Here is a 21101-nt window from a genome sequence, read left to right on the forward strand (position 1 = left end):
TTTCAGGCCGGAACCCTTGAACCCATGGATGCTGTCCAACCTGCTGAGTTCCTCCAGCGTGTCGTGAATGTTGCTTTGACCCCAGCATCTGCAGAGTATTTTGTGTTGACAACCATTTACTACCACTCACTGGCTCCTCCCACAAATCCAATGTCCAATCCAATTTACTACTTTCTCTTGAATGCTGAGTGACTGAACCTCCTTGACCAACCTCCCATAAGGGACCTTGCCAAATGCCTTGCTAAGGTCCATGTAGACAACATCCACTGCACTTCATCCACTTTCCTGGTAATGTCCTTGGAAAAACTCAATAAGATTGTTTGGACATGACCTACTACACATGAAGCTATGCTGACTATCCTTATTCAGTCCATTTCTATCAAGATATTTATAATACCCAGTCCCTTAGAATACCTTCCAATAACTTTCCCACTTCTCATTTCAGACTCACCGGCCTATAATTTTGTGGTTTATGTTTAGAGCTTTTTTTAAAACAGCAGAATAACACTGTCTATCCTCTAATCCTCTGATATATATATCTCCTATCACTTAAGGATGATTTAAATATCTCTGCTAAGGCCCCAGAAATTTTTGCACTTTACTCCTGTAGGGTCTGAGGAAACACTTTGTTAGGTCCTAGGCATTTATCCACCCCGATTTGCCTCAGGACAGCAAACACCTCCTCCTGTGTAATCTGTATAGGGTCCATGAAGTTGATGCCACTTTGCCTCACTTCTATAGACCCTGTGACCATCTCCCGAGGAAATAGAGATGCAAAACCTTTATTTAAGATCTCCCGCATTTCTTTTGGCTCCACACATGCATTACCATTCTGGTCTTCCAGTGGACTAATTTAGTCCGCTGCAATCCTTTTGTTCTTTTGAAGGCCTCTCATTTATCAAGTACACTTTTGCCAGAAAACAACCAGATCATTTCTGATATCAAGATTGGCCTCTTTCCACATTAGAATCTCAACCTGTGGACCAGACCTATCTTTTTGCATTTTTACCTTGAAACTAATGGCATTGTGATCACTAGATGTAAAGTGTGCCCCTACACAAACCTTTGTCACCTGCCCTGTCTCATTCCCTAAATCCAGATCAAGTATAGTATTCTCTCTCATTGGGAGTACTACATGTTGATTAAAGAAACTTTCCTGAACACATTTGACAAATGCTAACCCTTTTACAGTGTAGGAATCCCAATCAATATGTGGGAAGTTAAAATCACCTACTATATCGACCTTATGTTTCTTGCAACAGTCTGTGATCTCACAACAAATTTGTTTATCAAATTCCAGCGGACTGTTCACTGGCCTGTAATATAGCCCCACTAACGTGGTCATACTGTTCTTTTTTCTCAGTTCCACCCACAACACCTCACTAGAAAGGTTCTCCAGTCTGTCCTGACTGAGCACTGACATGACATTTTCCCTGACTAATAACACTGCCCCCACTTCCTTTTAATCCCTCCCACTCCATCGCATCTAAAACAATGGAACCCTGGAACATCGAGCTGCCAATCCTGCAACTAAGTCTCGCTAAAGGCTACAATATCATAATTCCAGGTGTTGATCCATGCCCTGAGCTCATCTGCCTTTCCTACAATACTTCTTGCGTTGAATTATACGCAGCTCAAGACACCATTCGCACCATGCTCAACCTTCTGATTAATTAAAGTCTGGCACAAGCCTTGTGGCCCATCAGGCCAGTGCTGTTGCCGGTTTCCGTGGCGTGAAGCGACTGAGAGTACAAGACTCCCCCGGATAGGACGCCAGTCTGTCACGGAGTTAACCTCCAGCATTTTTGCCAGTACCCATTCTCAGTTGGGTAGACTGGAGCATTGTGTGGTTAAATGCCTTACTCAAGGACACACACGCTGCCTCGGCCGAGGCTCGAACCCAGGACCTTTAGATCACTAGTCCAACACCCTAACCACTTGGCCACGCGCCACACCCAACCTGTTGATTCCTGACTTTGTCTGAGATCTTACCAACATTTGTCTGTCTCCACAACCTCTCCAATTACAGGGAAAGGTTGAAAAGGTTAGTACTTTCACAAACAAGTGAAAAATCTGCAGATGCTGGAAATCCAAGCAACACACACAAAATGCTGGAGGAACTCAGCAGGCCAGGCAGCATCTATGGAAAAGAGTACAGTCAATGTTTCAGCCCTCATCGGAACTGGAGAAAAAATGATGAGAAGTCAGGATAAGAAAGTGGGGGAGGGGAAGGAGAAACACAAGGTGATGGGTGAAACCGGGAAGGGGAGGTGTGAAGCAAAGAGCTGGGAAGTTGAGATTCATGAAAGAGATACAGGGGCTAGAGAAGGGGGAATCTAATAGCAGAGCAAAGAAGACAAGGGAGAAGGATAATTGAGGGAAACAATGGGCAGGCAAGGAGATAGTGAGAGAGGGCAAAGGGGATGGAGAAGGCGGAGCTTAGGAGGGTTAATGGCACCTTACAGTGACCCCTTTGCTTGCATCTTCAGAAACAGCTCTATTTTTCCCTTTCAGGGTTCTTTTGAAGACCCTGACCTGGCGTCACACGCTGACTATGGTTCTTTGCGGGAACGGGACCCGTTCTCGGGGTTCCACAACTGGCCATTATTCAGCACGCCAAAGGCTCAGCCTGAGAGTCTGCCTCGGATTCAGAAGCCTAGATCTCGGGGCTCTGGAGACAAGTGGATCGAGGGCCAGTGTCATGACAGGAGACCCGGGTGTCGTTGGGGGAGGTGAAATATCTACGGCTGTGTGCCTAGAGACCCGGGATCTTTGCAACCTTCAGGCACGGAGCTCAAAAAGCGACATAACGGACTTTTAACATCATAAACCAGCGAGTTGTTTGTTATGTCTCCCCCACTTGCTGGGAATATGGAGACACCTCTTTCTCCCTTTTTAGGGAGAGAGAGAACCTGCGGAATGTCAAATACTGGGTGAAACTCAAAGTCCTTGGGGTAACTGCAAGTCTGTGTCTTTGCTATTGGTTTGCTCACGCTTGAGTGCTCGGTGGTGGTGCCAGTAGGGGGAGGGGGGATTGTTGCTCACTGCCGCTTACGTGTGGGAGGAGGAGCTGGGGGGGGGGTACTTTTGGGTTCTAACATTTAACTGTCATTCATTCTTTGGGGCACTTCTCTCTTTTTGTGGATGGTTGCAAAGAAAAAGCATTTCAGGGTGTATATTGTATACGTTTCTCTGACATTAAATTGTACCTTTGAACCTTTGAATAGTGAAGTGGGGGGGAGTACATTACCAGAAGTTTGAAAAATCGATGTTCATGCCATTAGGTTGGAGGCTACCCAGAGGGAATATAACAACACCTTGTATTCCGTCTGGGTAGTCTCCAACCTGATGGCATGAACATCGATTTCTCAAACTTCCAGTAATTCCCCACGACCCCCTACACCATTTCCCATCCTCTTTTCCCTCTCTTACCTTATCTCGTTGTCTACCCATCACCTCCCTCTGGAGCTGCTCCCCCCCCCACCCCCTTTTCCTTCTTCCATAATCTTCTGTCATCTATTAGGTTTTCCCTGTTCCAGCCCTAAGTCTCTTTCACCAATCAACTTCCCAGCTCTTCACTTCACCCTCGCCCTCCCAGTTTCAACCATCACCTCTTGTTTCTCCCTCCCCTCCCCCCACCTTTAAGTCTACTGATCTTTTTTTTCTCCAGTCCTGCTGAAGGGTCTTGGCCCAAAACGTCGACTGTACTTTTTTCCATTGATGCTGCTTGGCCTGCTGAGTTCCTCCAGCATTTTGTGAAGGTTCGGACTTCCCTAGACTGGAGAAGATTGAGGGGAGATTGGATAGGGTTATTCAAAATTATGAGGAGTATAGATAGGGTAAATGCAAGCAGTTCTTTTTCCACTTAAGTTGGGTAAGACTACAATTAGAGATCATGGGTTAAGGTAAAAGGTGACACGTTTAAGGGGAACATGAGGGGCAATTTCTTCACTCGGGGGGGTGAGAGTGTGAACGAGCTGTCAGTACAAGTGGTGGATGCAGGTTCGATTTCAACATTTAAGAGAAATTTGGACATGTACATGGATGAGAGGGGTATGGAGGGCTATGGTCCAGGTGCAGGTCGATGGGACTGGGCAAATTAATGATTCAGTACAGACTAGATGGGCCAAAGGGCATGTTTCTGTGCAGTAGTGTTCTATGACTACATGAGCAAAACAACGGGAATGATGAAGGCCATAAGACATAGGACCAGAATTAGGCCATTCAGCCCATCGAGTCTGCTCTGCCATTCCATCATGGCTGATGTATCATCCCTCTCAATCCCATTCTCACCCTTCTCCCTGTAACCTCTGACACCCTGATTAATCAAGAACCTATCAACCTCCACATTAAATATACCCAATGACTTGGACTTCACAACCATCTGTGGCAACGAATTTCACAGATTCACCACCCTCTGGTGAAAAAATTTTTCCTCATCTCTGTTCTAAATAGATCTCCCTCTTTTCTGAGGGTGTGCCCTCTGGTCCTAGACTCGACCACTACATGAAACATCCTCTCTTCATTCATTCTATCTAGGTCTTTCAAACTTCATTAAATTTCATTGAGTTCTCCCTCATTCTTACCATCTCCAGCAAGCACAGGCCCAGAGCCATCAAACATTCCTTATATATTTCATTCCTGTGATTATTCTCATGAACTTTCTCTGGATCCTCTCTAATACTAGCACATCTTTTCTTGGATAAATGGCCCCAAACTGCTCAAATGCTTCAAGTGCAACCTAACCAATGCCTTATAAAGCCTCAACATCATATCCTTGCTTTTGTATTCCAGTCGTCTCAAAATGAACATTAACATTGCATTTGCCTTCCTTACTATGAACTCAACCTGCAAGTTCACCTTTAGGGATCCTGCACAGGGACTCCCAAGTTCCTCTGTGCCTTTGATTTTTTAATTTTCTTCCCATTTAGAAAATAGTCCACGCCCTTATTCCTTCTACCATGCACTTCCCTACATTATATTCCATCTGCCATCTCTTTGACTATTCCCCCAATCTGTCTAAATCCTTCTGCAGACACCCTGCTTTCTCAATATTACCTGTCCCTCTATCTATCTTTGTATTATCCCCAAATGTGGCCACGAAGCCATCAGTTCCTTCATCCGAATCATTGACATATAACATGTAAAGAAGCAGTCCCAACACTGGCTCCTGTGGAAAACTACTAGTCACCAGCAGCCAACCAGAAAAGGCCACCTTTATTCCCACATCACTGAATCTCCTTTATCTATCCTACCTGTTATTTCCTCAAAGAATCCAACAGATTTGTCAGGCAAGATTCCCACTTAAGGAAACCCTGCTGATTTTGGCCTACCTCTTCATATGCCTCCAAGTTCCCCAAAATCTCATCCTTAACAATTCTCCAACATCATTTCAACCACTGAAGTCAGGCACATAATTTCCTTTCTTTTGCCTCTCTCCCTTCTTAAAGACTGGAATGACATTTGCAAATTTCCAATCCTCAGGAACCATTCCAGAATCTACTGAATCTTTTAAGATCATTACTAATGTCTCCACAATCGCTTCAGCTACCCCTTTCAGAACATTGGGGTGTATTTCATCTGGTCTAGATGACTATTCTATCTTCAGACTCTTCTGCTTCCCACGTATCTCCATCCTAGCAAAAGCAACTACATTCATTTCTGCTCCCTGTCACTCTCACATTTCTGGCATTTTGCTAGTGTCTTCTCCAACCTCCTCCACCCATCTTCATATTGGTTTGCATGCGTTGTAACAAAGCCATCAATTCCATCATCCAAATCATTGACATTTAACATAAAAATAATCGGTCCCAGCACAGACCCCTGTGGAACACAACTAGTCATCGGCAACCAACCAGAAAAAGCTCACTTTATTCCCATTCTTTACCTCCTGCCAATCAGTCACTGCTTTATCCATGTTAGAACCTTTCCTATAGTACCATGGGGTCATAGTTTTTTAAGCAGTCTCATGCGTGGCAACATGTCAAAGCCCTGCAAGTTCATCTACCTTATTCTGTATACTGTGTGCATTCAAATAATAAACCTTCAGACCTGTATTCATCACTCTTTTTGATTTTGGTCCCCTGTTACACTGCAACTCATCCCACTGACTGCAATTTTCCCCTATCATCAACCTTTCTTTGCTACGTACTGGCTCTGATTGTACCCCATCCTCAGCCCCATCACTCAGATTCCTACCTCCCTGCCAAATTAGTTTAAATACTTTCAATAGCTCTCACAAATCTGCCGACAAGGATATTAGTTCCCTCCCCCCACCTCCGTTCAGGTTTAACCTGCGATTTTATACAGGTCGTACCTTACCCAGCCGAGATCCCAATGATCCAGAAACCTTAAATCACATCCCCTGCATTAACTCTTCAGCCACACATTCACCTGCCAAATCAACCTACTCTTACCCTCACTGGAGGGTGGCACAGGCAGCAATCCAGAGATTACTACCCAGCATTCTCTCTTTAGGACCTTCCTACGTGTGTCATTGGTACCAATTTGTGTCACGACTTCCTGCTGTTCACTGTCCCCTGTAGATTACTGATCTAGAGTAGAAGGTGGCTTGTGTGGAATATGAGCACCAGTATTAGTTTGTTAATTCTATGATTCAATTGCAATGACATGCCTGAGGAGTTAGTTGGATCTGCTCCAACTTGCCTAGAGTCACAACAGCTCAACAGCAGATGCCATTTCATTGGCTCCCCACTCCGCTCTGGAATGCCTGGACAATAAAGGTGCATACATCAGTAGAATAGAATAGAATAGAATAGAATAGAATAGTTTTATTGTCATTGTTGTGGAGCAATGAAACACAGTTTAGCAGCTCAACGTTTTGCAGCATGACAAAGAATAAATACATAAAATAAACTCTAAAACCTCAGGAATGCAGTCCAAAATTAATAATATATGGATGGGGGGGGTAGGACTATTGCACACCTGCCATTCCTGGAAGTGTGATGCATTTAGCTGCTGCTGTCTTGGGGGGGGGGCAGGAGAAGGGAAGGGGATGTTATACATTTCACTGCTTGTGGGTAGAAGCTGTTAAGGCGTCTCTTTGTTTTCGTCCTTAATGCTCTGTACCTCTTCCCAGAAGGTAGAGGGGAAAACAGGTGATGTCCAGGATGAGTAGGATCCTTTGAAATACAAGTAGCCTTCTTTTGAAGTCTGCCAGTATAAATGTCTCTGAGGGAGGGTAATGTTGTGCCAATAACCCGCTCTGCTACCCTCACCACCCGCTGCAAGTCCTTCCTGTTCTGTTCTGTGCAGCTGGCAAACCACACTGCACGGCAATACGTCAGGAGGCTCTCTATAGTTGTCCGATAGAAGTTGATCAGCAGGATGCTATTCATTAAATGCAACTCAGCATTCAGCACTATCATCCCCACAAATCTCATCACTAAGCTCCAAAACCTGGGCGCCAGTGCCACCCTGTGCAATTGGATACTGACTAATCCCAGTTTCTAGGCATTGGTAACATATCCTCCATGGGATTCCATCTTGTACATTTCTTCATTCGTTCCATTAAAGTTGCTTGGACCAGCACACCCTTCTAGTGGAAATATTTGATCACCAAAACACACAAGATATCTAGCCATCTCTACAAATGATTTACTTTCTCATTGGCTTATGTAGATCTCAAAGTCAGCACATACCAATCCATCAGGATATTGCTTAGCATTCTATGATCCTCTCCTGCAAATCTATGTTAGGTTTTATGAAGCTTTTATCCATTCCCATTACCTATGTCTCACCAACATTAACAGTTGTGGCAAATAGATTAAAATTCTGCACGAAAAATGAAGGCCAAAACAAGGAACTCAGTTCTACACCCAGTGGCACAGCACGTGAAAGATATGACCCTTAGTCCTGCCAAAGGGTTTTGGCCCAAAACATCAACTGTATTTTTTTTCTATAGAAGCTACCTGGCCTGCTGAGTTCCTCCAGCATTTTGTGTGTGTTGCTCAGATTTCCAGCATCTCCTGATTTTCTCTTGTTTGTGGCCCCTAAATGCTTGGAGTGGCAAATCAAACACTCTTCTACCTGTGAGCACAGTCACGTGGATCAGACAATGGACAGTATCAGGACATCCTACCCTCTTTCATATTTGAGGCAGTTACCTTTGAGAGAAATTCCATCCAAAAACAGAAGTAGCCTCTGAGAGATGTATTCTGCTGTGAAAACAAGAAACTTGGAGAAGAGGTCAAGGTGGAAGATGGGGGTAACTCATGGATAACTTGTTTATACAGGCACAGACTACATTCTTGTACTATTTCTCCAGATTTAACATTCAGCATTGACATCCGTTTGCACACAGAGAATTTTAAAGCAATCTGTAGGTGCTTTCCAGCTAATTAGTTATACAACTATAGGTTTTATTCTCTACCCAGTAGCTAAGTGCTACAGTTCCATTGGTGTTTCACCAGTCAATGCCAGAACAAGGAAAATAGCAGTCCCCCACAAAAATACTCTCATTCCTCCTGACTGTCAGATCTACTATCAGCAAATGAATGGCTAATGGTTGTAAGGAGCTGTTTAATGAGTGAACGACCATGGATTAGTTTGGCTCTGCTGTTATGCTTCTTTATTGAGTGGGGAGAGAAGACATCCCGCTCGAAAAATTCAGTTCACAATACTAAAGGTAACTGTATCACCGGTGTATTTGTTGAAGCCTGTGCTCAACACAGGAGATTTGCCAATGAAGATGAAACATTAAATCCATGCTATTATCACTTGCAAAGAAAGGAGCTTTCCAGTGGAAAAGTATTTCAAATCTCTCATATTCTTGAGCAAACATTCACAAATAAAAATTAGTAATTCTTTCTGAGAAGATAAATCTGACTTTTGTATGACTGACCTTTACACTGAACGTTATCGCCTCCATAACAAATACTCGGTCTGGAAAAACATTGGCCACTTCCTCAACACTGTTAAAGTACTGCACAGGCTCCCTTACATCTCGATCCTGCTCCAGCAATTTAAACTTCCCTGAGAAGAGGAAAAGAGTGTTTGAGTGAAAACATGAAATTAATTTGACGAAATATCTCACCAATAAGTTTCAGTATCACTAAGGAAAATTGGCCAAAAGCTGCAATAATAATCAAATCAGTTAGTTAAAATGTTCACTGTCTTAAATATGGATGCATTTTTGTCGCTATACATAGAGGACAAATAAAGTTTCTGATGCAGAGCCACCCTTTCCAGATACATGATTTAATGTTGTTGGCATTTAAATAAAAGAAATCTTCACCCAAAAAAACAAGCAGCGGTATGAAAATAGACATGATAACAAAAGCAATGAAACAAGTTTCTACTTGTTTAGAAGGTAATGATCTCAAATGTATAAGTAGCAAAAACTGAAGATGTGTTTCTCCACCTTGGTTACAGATGAAAGAAAAGAATTGAGAAGACATCTAGCAAACACACACTGGCTAACAATGGATCCTAGGTCCAAAACAGGAACCGTGCAAAAGAATCACTGTTGAAACCGAAACTCCGAAAACAACGAGGAGTCCTCATTTTACTTCAAATTCAAAAATACATTTTGGACAACATCTGAAATGAAGTGGAAATTATTTAAAAAAACTGCAGGTGCCGGAAATCTGAAATAAAAACAGAACCGTCAAAGGGGCTTCAACCTGAAATATTAAATCTGATTCTTTTTGCACAGACACTGCCCAAGATGCTAAGATATCAAGCATTGCTTGTTTCTAATTTGGAATGCATTCTCCTTCTCTCCATTTCTAATCACTATCTTTGCTCCCCTATTACAATCCCGCAGGCCCTCTCAAATAAGACCTCTTTGTTCCCTTCTCCAAACCATCAGGCATGGTCGTTTGCCAATGGTTTCTTCCAGGCCACTAAGTAGATAGCAATTCACCTGGCTGCTTGGTGGGAAACAATATTAACAGGGACTTCTCACTTTGTTTGATGTGACACCCAAGTCCCAGGCTCCTCAGCCACTTATAGTCTTCACTGCATCCTTGCTCAAATATCAAGCCTAAAATAAACCAGTCACTCCAGGAATCCAAATCAATGGAGCATTTACAAAAATTCCTGAAACATGTGCACAGCAGGAAGGTTCCAAGAGACATGTATGAACATACAGCTGCTTCAGCCAAATTTTATTGTCCCACTGCAAAGAGAAAGTACAAATTCACATCATGAGCAAAATTATATTGCACTGCCTTTGCAAAGTTAGCCTTGTAGAGTGGGTAGAATATGACAAGCACATCTACAAACCATTGCTAATGTGCTTTGAATGGATTCACAATGCTGCTCAGTGTGGCTGAAGATACTCAAAGTAAATTTATCATCAAAGTACATGTACCAAAAAATACAACCTGGAAATTCATCTTCTTACAGACAGCCACAAAACAAAGAAAGACAATAGAATCCATGAAGCACCACACACAACAAAGACTGACAAGCATCCAATGTACAAAAGAGGACAAATCGTGCAAATTGTAGTAAGTAAACAAATAACGCATAGAATATGAGCTGCAAAGTCCCCAAAAGGTAGTCCACAGCTGTGGAGTCAGTTCAGCGTTGAGACAAGTGAATGTGGTTGAGGAGTTCGATGGCTACAGGGCAACAGCTGTTCCTGGTCCTGGCGGCATTGACCCAAGAATCCTACACCTCCCACCCGATGGTTGCAGCAGGAAGAGAGGGGAATGGGTCAAACGTAGGCAGACAAGATGGGCTCAGGTGGGAATCTTTGCTGGCACTGAGTAATGGGGCTGAACACCAGTTTGTTTTCCACTCTTGGACCTCGAAACTTTAATCTGGCTTGAAGTCTGTTCGGGAGAAGGCAGACATTAGTTTTCAAGGGGCCGTACGTGCATTCCAGAGTCAAGTTTGCCGAATCTTTACAATAAAGACTATGTAAAATGGGTATTGTCAACTTCATTGGAAGAGTCTCAGTAATATAGCAGAACAGTATAGCAAAAGGGGTTGATCTCTGATTCATAGAGAGCTCTGCCAAAAACAAACCATTGGTACATGGAAAATTAGAAAGCAAAGGAAATTATATTAGTTTATAAAATCAGTGCCATTTTACTTTCATTTTTGTTAGCAGGTGTTCCTGTTGAGGTGATAAGAACTACAGAGATCTGGTAAGAAAAAACTAATGGCAGTATCAACTGGAGGCACTTCTGTTATATCAGTTAACCCGTATTTAGACATTTTAAGATCTGTTTAGACCATTGAAATTTACATTAAGTTGCATCTTGCAAAAAGTTAACAAGAAATTATTTAATCTGTACAAAACCATGCAATTCTGTTTCAGATTCTTGGAATGCATTTTATAATTTTGTGAAACTGTACCACATAGGGTTAAACCCAAGCACATGCAGAACACATCACTGATTGACACATTTATACAGGTCAAGTGGTGGCCATTTAGCCCAAAGCTCTGCAATTCATCCTGTTCCCTGCTCTTTCCCCACACGCATTGGCAAAATGAAATTACTTGAAATACTGCATTTAATGACCATCTTTTGTGTCACTGACAAAGATGTTTACCCAAATAAAACTGAAAAACAACATTATGCTGTGAGTGGCTCTCTATGGTCAGTCAGCATTGTACTTGACCATTATTTCAGTGTAAACTCAAAGAGATCAGTTCAATTTCTACACCCCCCCCCAAGTAATATAACCTGCAAAAGATAACTGCAGACAGCAGTTGTGTACCTTTAGTTTTGTGATGACCAGTTAAAGAGTTTCTATATTTAAAATCTGTGACAGTGTAAGAAATGTACTTCTGCTGCAAATCTATCCTAAACAATGTTATGGGCAGTTTTATTATTCTCTGTTGGACATGGAAGAAAAATAAATGACTATAAATTAAAAGATAAAATAAAATAAAAACTAAAATAAAAGAAAATAAATTATATACCGTTTGCTCATATGTTACTTAAATAAAACTATTTGTTTGCTTTAGTCCAATGCCTGGTCTGGCGAGGACGATGAGAATGATGGTTTAGCCGTGTGTGTAACGAATGATTTTCTGTGGTAATGCCTGGATCATCTATCATGTTACTGACAGATACCTTCTGAATCAGTGGAGCATTAGATCTACTAAAAAGAACAGATGGCGACACTGAAACCAAAACAAATCTGGAGTAAGAAAAAACAAAAAGGTGACAGTCTCTTTGTACAAATAACCATTTCACAATATTTCTGGCGTAATTGGGTGGCAGGAGAATAGGGAGAAGTTGATGGGCATTCAAGATGGAATATGGTACAAGGATATAATTGAGGGAATGGGACTGAGAGGGTTGTCCTGCTGGAATGAGGCCTAATCTTGATGGGCTAACGGGCAGCTTTCAATGAAATGGTAAGTGTATTCACCTCCTCCCTCAAAGAGTCCTTCCAGGTGATGCAATGGCTCACCTGCAAGTCTGATGGGGTCCTACTGTATCTGGTGTTCCCGATGCCATCTCCTGTACATCAGTGAGACTCGATGTAGATTGAGGGGATTGCTTTGTCGAGCACCTTTACTTCGTTTGTAACAGAGAGGATTTCACAGTAGCCAATCATTTTAATTCCAGTCCCCATTCCCATTTCGACATGTCGGTCCGTGGCCTCTTCTACTGCCACAGTGAGGCCACTCTTAGGTTGGAACAGCAATACTTCATATTTCATTTGTGTAGTCTCCAAACTGACGGCATGAACATTGATTTCTCTCCCTCCCCCTCCACTCTTTTTCTACTCTCCATTCTGGCTCCCCTCTTAACCCCTCTCTTCTCCTCACCTGTCTATCACTTCCCTCTGCTGGTCCTCCTCCCTTTTTCCCATGGTCCATTCTGCTTGCCTAGCAGATTCTGATTCTTCGATGCTTGACCTTTTCCACCCTTCGAATCTCAGCTTCTCACTTCATAGAAACATAGAAAATAGGTGCAGGAGTAGGCCATTCGGCCCTTTGAGCCTGCACTGCCATTCAGTATGATCATGGCTGATCATCCAACTCAAAATCCTGTACCTGCTTTCTCTCCATACCCCCTGATCCCTTTAGTCACAAGGGCCATACTGAACTCCCTCTTAAATATAGCCAATGACCTGGCCTCAACTGTTTCCTGTGGCAGAGAATTCCACAGGTTCACCACTCTCTGTGTGAAGAAGTTTTTCCTCATCTCGGTCCTAAAAGGCTTCCCCTTTATCCTCAAACTCTGACCCCTCGTTCTGGACTTCCACAATATCGGGAACAAACTTCTTGCATCTAGCCTGTCCAATCCCTTTAGAATTTTATACGTTTCAATAAGATCCCCCTCAATCTTCTAAATTCCAGCGAGTATAAGCCTAGTTGATCCAGTCTTTCATCATATGAAAGTCCTGCCATCCCAGGAATCAATCTGGTGAACCTTCTTTGTACTCCATCTATGGCAAGTGTTACGTACCCCGTAACTGGGTTGCCAAACCAGCAGAAATGGATCACTCAGTTGGAGTCTGGAGTACTAGAACTAAGAAAGTTTTATTAAAGAAACAAGCAACACATTAATCGAAAGGATAATAAATGCAACAGTTCAGCGATGATAAACGCACATGTGCACAGAATTAAGATAACAGCATCAATCAAGCTCTATCGTTGTAGAGGGGTAAATGACCAATTTCAAAATGACTCAAAGTTCAGTCCAGTTAGTAGTTCAGTTCGCAGTAATCGTTGCCATGGCGATGGACACGGTGGGGGAAGAGACAGAGATAGAATAGGAACAACTGATCATTCAGAACAGCTTCACTCACAGACCAGCGAGATGGCTCACAAACAGCTTTTGGGCGGGTCCTTGGTGATGTCACCTGAGGTCACCGACTGTGACCCCTCCTCCAGATGCGGTCGATCCTCTGCAGTGAACCCGGCACCCAGGCAAGGGCGGACACACACCGGGTTCCCGCTGATCGTACCTTTCCACCCTTGTCGTTGTCTGGCACTTCTCACCCACTCGTGAGAGGCGCACCGCTTCCAGGGTCTCGTTACCTCGGGTGGCGTGTGTGTCTGTCTTAGCGAACCTGTCCCTTTTTATCCCCCTGCTGGGGTATCGCCTGTCCATCACTTCAAACAGTTCAGGGTTCAAAGAGGGGAGCCGCTCCAGACAGCTCTCTCTCCCACGTCCCTTCATTACACATCTCCAGACGCTGCTCCATTGTTCCTTATCTCTCCTTCCCCTGAGGGCAGGTGGCAGACCAACTGCTGATGCCACTGATGCTAGCCCAGGCCAGCAAACATCTTAATTTTATGTGTATTCTCGTAACACAAGAATGTCCTTCCTCAGATTAGGGGACCAAAACTGCACACAATACTCCAGGTGTGGTCTCACCAAGGCCTTGTACAACTGCAGTAGAACCTCCCTGCTCCTGTACTCAAATCCTCTTGCTATGAATGCCAGCATACCATTCGCCTTTTTCACCGCCTGCTGTACCTGCATGCCCACTTTCAGTGACTGGTGTACAATGACACCCCGGTCTCACTGCACCTCCCCTTTTCCTAATCGGCCACCATTCAGATAATAATCTATTTTCCTGTTCTTGTCACCAAAGTGGATAACCTCACATTTATCCACATTAAATTGCATCTGCCATGAATTTGCCCACTCACCTAACCTATCCAAGTCACCATGCATCCTCTTAGCATCCTCCTCACAGCTAACACTGCCGCCCAACTTCGTGTTATCCGCAAACTTGGAGATGCTGCATTTAATTCCCGCGTCTAAATCATTAATATACAAACTCCATTTCCAGAAAAGTTGGGACATTTTCCAAAATGCAATAAAAACAAAAATCTGTGATCTGTTAATTCACGTGAACCTTTATTTAACTGACAAAAGTACAAAGAAAAGATTTTCAATAGTTTTACTGACCAACTTAATTGTATTTTGTAAACATACACAAATTTAGAATTTGATGGCTGCAACACACTCAACAAAAGTTGGGACAGAGTTAAGATAAGATTGAAAAGTGCACAGAATGTTCAAGTATCAGTTCAAAAGGAACATTTCTCAACGCAAGATTGCAGAGAATTTAGGTCTTTCAACATCTACAGTACATAATATTGTGAAAAGATTCAGAGAATTCAGAGACATCTCAGTGCGTAAAGGGCAAGGTTGGAAACCACTGTTGAATGCGCGTGATCTTCCAGCCCTCAGGCGGCACTGCCTAAGAAACTGTCATGCTACTGTGACAATTATAGCCTCCTGGGCTCAGGAGTACTTCGGAAAACCATTGTCACTCAACACAGTCCATCGCTGCATCCAGAAATGCAACTTGAAACTGTATTACGCAAGGAGGAAGTCATACATCAACTCTATGCAGAAACGCTGGCGAGTTCTCTGGGTCCGAGCTCATCTCAGATGGACCAGAAGACTGTGGAACCGTCTGCTGTGGTCAGATGAGTCCACATTTCAGCTAGTTTTCAGAAAAAACGGGCGTCGAGTTCTCCGTGCCAAAGATGAAAACGACCATCCAGATTGTTATCAGCGAAAGGTGCAAAAGCCAGCATCTGTGATGGTATGGGGGTGCATCAGTGCCCACGGCATGGGTGAGTTGCATGTATGTGAAGGTACCATTGATGCTGAGGTGTATATTAGGACTTTAGAGAGACATATGTTGCCATCAAGGCGACGTCTCTTCCCGGGACGTCCATGCTTATTTCAGCAGGACAATGCCAGACCACATTCTGCACGGGCTACGACAGCGTGGCTTTGTAGACACAGAGTGCGTGTGGTTGACTGGCCTGCTGCCAGTCCAAATCTATCTCCTATTGAAAATGTATGGCGCATCATGAAGAGGAGAATCAGACAACGGAGACCACGGACTGTTGAGCAGCTGAAGTCTTATATCAAGCAAGAATGGACAAAATTTCCAATTGCAAATCTACTACAATTAGTATCCTCAGTTCCAGAACGATTAAAAAGTATTATTAAAAGAAAAGGTGATGTAACACAATGGTAAACATGCCTCTGTCCCAACTTTTGTTGAGTGTGTTGCAGCCATCAAATTCTAAATTTGTGTATGTTTACAAAGTACAATGAAGTTGGTCAGTAAAACTATTGAAAATCTTTTCTTTGTACTTTTGTCAGTTAAATAAAGGTTCACGTGAATTAACATATCACAGATTTTTGTTTTATTGTATTTTGGAAAATATCCCAACTTTTCTGGAAATGTGTTTTGTATATTGTAAACAACTGGGGTCCCAGCACCAAGCCTTGTGGTACCCCACTAGTCACTGCCTGCCATTCTGAAATCTGCCATACCATTCGCCCCCACCCACCTGCATTCCCCCCTGACCTGACTTCATCTACCACTTTCCAGCTTGTACTCCATCCCCTCCCTCATCTTCCTATTCCAATTTCATCACCCTACCGTTCCAGTCCTAATGATGGGTTTCAGCACAAAACTCTTTATTCCTGTCCATAGATGCTGCCTGACTTGCAAAGTTCCTCCAGCATTTGTCATGTGTTACTCTGGATTTCCAGCATCTGCAGAATCTTCTTGTGTTACTGGTAAGTGCAAATTGATTTTGCTCTCCCATACCCTGTCCCTTCAATTGTTCAATTGTCTTCTAAAAGTTATCACCACAATAATTTCATCATTCCATTTCATTTGAAAACCTCATTATCCATTGCCTTAAATCTATGTTCTATGAATATCTTTCCCCTGGATGCCTTTAAAAACTTTTCATAACTCGCAACTTCCAATCTCCCACTCCAAATTTCTGATGGATAATTACCTAATAGCAGCATTGACAATGATGAAGGTCAGAACAGGAGGCAAAGGAAAGGCCCGAGTAATCTCTATCATCTTCAGCCAGAAGATCCATCTTGGCTTTCTCCTGAGGACTCTGCTGTTTCAGCTTGATTCATTTCATGTGTAATGAGGAAAGGGTTGAGTGCTCCGGAGTGTCCAGACAATATCCAAGCTTTAGCATTTAAGTCCTGTATTCCAGAACCAGCCAAAACTCAAGGTTTACAATCACAGCACTGGTTGCTACCCAGCCATGTGGAAAATTGCCCAAGTACGTTGTGTCCATGCAAGTCAAATTCAGTCCCAGTTACAACAAACCATTCAATCCTTCATTATCAGCCAAATGATGGCATGTGTCATCTCAAAGGCAGTCAAGTAATGTCAGTAACTTAGCACAAAAATGCTCACCTTGGGCCTTATCGGAACAACTTGACCCCAGAATAAAGTTTCTCATTTAATTAGTGCTGTACTAACCAGCTGAAGAATTCATTCCCTATACCAAACATCATGTGAAGGCAGAATGTACCATCAATAAAATGCACTAAATAACCCGCCACCCTCAGAACAGCAACCTCACCATCAGGGGGGATAAAGCCAACAGGAAAACAGAACATCTTTTCTCTGCATTTCTGCCAAATCATATGCCATCCTGACTTGGAAACGTATCACTAAGTACTGGCACATCTTACCTAACAATGCTATGGATGTACCTTCACTAGTTGACTCACTGGGGAAACTTGGGATACGTAGTGAATGCTGGACTCGCCAGCAGTACCTCATCCAGTTAATGAGTTTAAAAAAAACAAAGAGCTAACACCTGTCAGACTTCATGTTAGCATGCAGCTACAAAGGTCAAGTCCAACCACCCATGAGAACTTGTTCTCACACCGAGTGCCCCTGAAATCTGTCCCTCTTGCTCCCCTGATTCCAATGGCAGAAACTATAGGCTGAACAGAAAATTTCAATTGATTTGGACAACCTTTGCAGAACCTGCTTCATGTTCCATACCAAAACAGAACCAGAAGTGAGATTTGATTGTGAGAAATAATAAACTGAGAAATAAATCACCGATGATCTCACCTGGACTGCAAACACCAGCCATGTGGCAAAAAAAAAGCACCACAGCATCTCTTCCAGCTCAGGCAACTGAAGAAGTTTGGCATGAGCCCCCAAATCCTCAAGGCCTTCTACAGGGGCACCATTGGGAGCATCCTGACTGGGTGCATCACCACCTGGTACGGGAACTGCACCAACCTTGATCGCTGGGCACCGCAGAGAGTGGTACGGACAGCCTAGCTCCCCTGTGGATGTGAACTTGAACTTCCCTCCATAGAGGACATTTATGGCAGCGAGTGCAGAAAGAAGGCCTGGAAGATCATCGGGCACACCAGTCACCTCAACCATAAACTGTTTCAGCTGCTTCTGTCTGGCAAATGGTACCGTAGCATTAAAGCCAGGACCACCAGCCTATGGGACACTTCTTTCTGCAAGTAATTAGGCTTATAAATTCATATGTCTGTACATTGTGATGGAGTCTTAACACAAAGATTTTTACTCTCTCACATTGTGGGATGGATGTAAGATTTAAATAAATTCTAATATCAATGTTGAAGAACGGCTCCTGACTGAAGGCAAAAAATACAAAACAATCTTCTAAAAATTCTTTTTACTCTTCTTTATTCTCCTACCCTTGTAACCAATGATGACTAAACAATTTTCAAGAAACCTCTGTGTTCACCATTGTTTTGTTTTTGGCAGCCAAACTAAATTCAGATTATAAGCTATGTACACAACAAACGTTGAATGCAGTTCCCACACAGTATGCTGGAGGAACTCAGCAGGCCAGGCAGCATCCTGGCACTTATCCTTATAAGCAGAACAAGCGCTACACCTGCCCCGAGACCTCCTCCCTCACTATCTTTCAGGGCCCTAAACAGTCCTTCCAGGTGAGGCAACACTTCACCTGTGAGTCTGTTGGGCTTATTTACTGTGTTCAGTGATCCCGGTGTGGCCTCCTGTACATTGGTGAGACCCGATGTAGACTGGGAGACTGCTTTGCCGAGCCCCTACACTCCGTCTGCCAGAATAAGCAGGAGCTCCCAGTGGCCACCCATTTTAATTCCACTTCCCACTCCCATTCCGACATGTCACTCCATGGCCTCCTCTACTGTCGTGATGAGGTCACACTTGCGTTGAAGGAACAACACCTTGTATTCTGTTTGGGTAGCCTCCAACCTGATGGCATGAACATTGATTTCTCAAACTTCAGGTAATGCCCCCTACCCCACCTTTCACCATTTCCCATTCCCTTTTCCCTCTCTGACCTTATCTCCTTGCCCACCTATCACCTCCCTCTGGTGCTCCTGCCCACTTCTTCTTTCTTCCATGTTCTTCTATCTTTCACCAATCAACTTCCCAACTCTTTAGTTCATCCCTCCCCCTCCAAGTTTCACCTGTCACCTGGTGTTTCTCTCTCCCCTCCCCCCAACTTTTAAATCCAATCCTCAGCTTTTTTTCTCCAGTCCTGCTGAAGGGTTTCGGGCCGATGGGTCGACTGTACTTTTTTTTTCCATAGATGCTGCCTGAGTTCCTCCAGCAATTTCTGTGTGTTGCCAGGATTTCCAGCATTTGCAGATTTTCTCTTGTTTGAATGCAGTTCCATTTAAACTACAGATGAGATTTAGGAAAATAATGTTTTTAGCTCAGTATCAATATATAAAAAACTGAAAGAGCAAAGAACAGCAGACATTCCACCCTGCAAAAACTCATTTCAGGGAGGTCTCAACTGGAAGTCTCAACCTCAAAGCAGTCTGTGCGAATGAATTTGTTAATCTTGCAAGACATCAGATTCACAAGAGAGCTGACTTCTGAATTCTGTCTTAATGTGCCATGCTCACAATAGCTGCTGTCTTGGTTGATGAGCAGGCATAGTTTTTTGCTATTTCTGAATCAGGAAACATTTTCCTGAATAGCTGGCCTGTGTGCTTCCACACCTGGAATGGCAGGTTATGCTCAACGATGAAAGATGTAAAGTACACCTCAGCTCTAGTGACCTCCTCTGTCAGACTTCGGTTTTCTGCTGAAAAGAACTGTGAAATACCTGATCAGCCTTCCCTGTGCTTAGCCTCCCTAATATGTTGTGGTCCCTAAAAGAAATAAAATCATAAGGTGTATCCTTATTACAGGTGTGGGTCGCTTAACGTTCATTCGGACAACGTCTGATCGCATATACATCCATAGTCTCTCACTAGTCGGGATCAGAACTTACTTTCTTACATCGAAATGGGGAATTTTAAATGAGTGACTTAGAAGTTCTGTATCTTGAAGTTCAAGTTTATTGTCATCTGGCTGATTGTCCACAAATGAAACAACCTCTGTCCGGGCCACGGTGTAGCCACAATACATATATCACGCACACCACATAAAACAATATATTACCATATTATTTCATGAAGTGTAATTCAAAATGCATACAAAGTGCACAGCACAGGTAAACAGTTCGCTGTCCTAATGACGAGACCTCGGTGGGGGCCGGGTATTTATTAAAATTGGTTTTTCTTCTGCAAACAGCTGTGCTTAAACCCAGCCCATCGCGGGCTTTGATGTCGAAGTGTTTCAGGAAAAAAAAACCTTAAGAATTTGCCTGCTGCGAGCGCATTTCTAAAGATGTCTTAGCGGACGATTTTGGAATTTCGCTCCAATTTAAACCCCACTTTAATCCCCTTTAAGACGCCAACGCGCCCCCTTATAGGACAGCTTCGCATAGTCAGGTTGTCACCACCAGCCTTGGGAATTTCTTCGCCAGGCTTTTGTACTTCATCACCGACAGTTGTCCGGATGATTTCAGCGTCATTACAGATGGCAGTAACTGAACTGATGGTATATGGAAGAGAGAGAGAGAGAGATCAACTGTAAAGCCTGCCCATAGAGAAAACTGATAGGTCTACTTAGCACAAAGAGAGATCAAGCAGGATTCATTCATTTTCTTTCTTTCTTTTTTTTCCCCTCTTCCTCTCTAAAAAAAATCGATTTCCGGGATATTGTATATAATTTGCGGGCATCAGGGAGCCGCTATCGATATGCAGGAGACTCCCGGAACTCCCAGGAGAGGTGAGATGTCTGGAACAGGCATCTCACATCTTTTAAAATGGTATTCAGTAACTTTTCCAAGAGTTTTTTAGTCACTGGAAGAACAATTTGGAGAACTTGGTGCTCTGGTTGCCGAGAGGAGAAATTGGAACCCGGGCAGGGGAGATTTGATGCCCGTTCAACTGGCCTAGGTGCGAGGTTGGATTACTTTGGGTGCCAAGCTGATTTGAAGAGCTAGAGAGTGGCTTTGGGCTGGCCAGCAAAACCTGGGC

At 43.3% G+C, this 21101-nt stretch overlaps 1 protein-coding gene across 3 annotated transcripts in view; it reads right to left on the minus strand.

The window, feature by feature from the left end:
• Positions 1–21101, minus strand: part of gareml (GRB2 associated, regulator of MAPK1-like) — a 165503-nt gene that overhangs the window by 52891 nt on the left and 91511 nt on the right. For all 3 annotated transcript variants that reach the window (XM_063036013.1, XM_063036024.1, XM_063036032.1), the window contains exon 3: positions 8864–8994. In XM_063036013.1, the coding sequence (XP_062892083.1) occupies positions 8864–8994 (131 nt within the window). The remainder of the gene's footprint in view (positions 1–8863; positions 8995–21101) is intronic.

This window comes from Mobula hypostoma, chromosome 2 (assembly GCF_963921235.1).
Source record: "Mobula hypostoma chromosome 2, sMobHyp1.1, whole genome shotgun sequence".
NCBI classification, from domain to species: Eukaryota; Metazoa; Chordata; class Chondrichthyes; order Myliobatiformes; family Myliobatidae; genus Mobula; species Mobula hypostoma.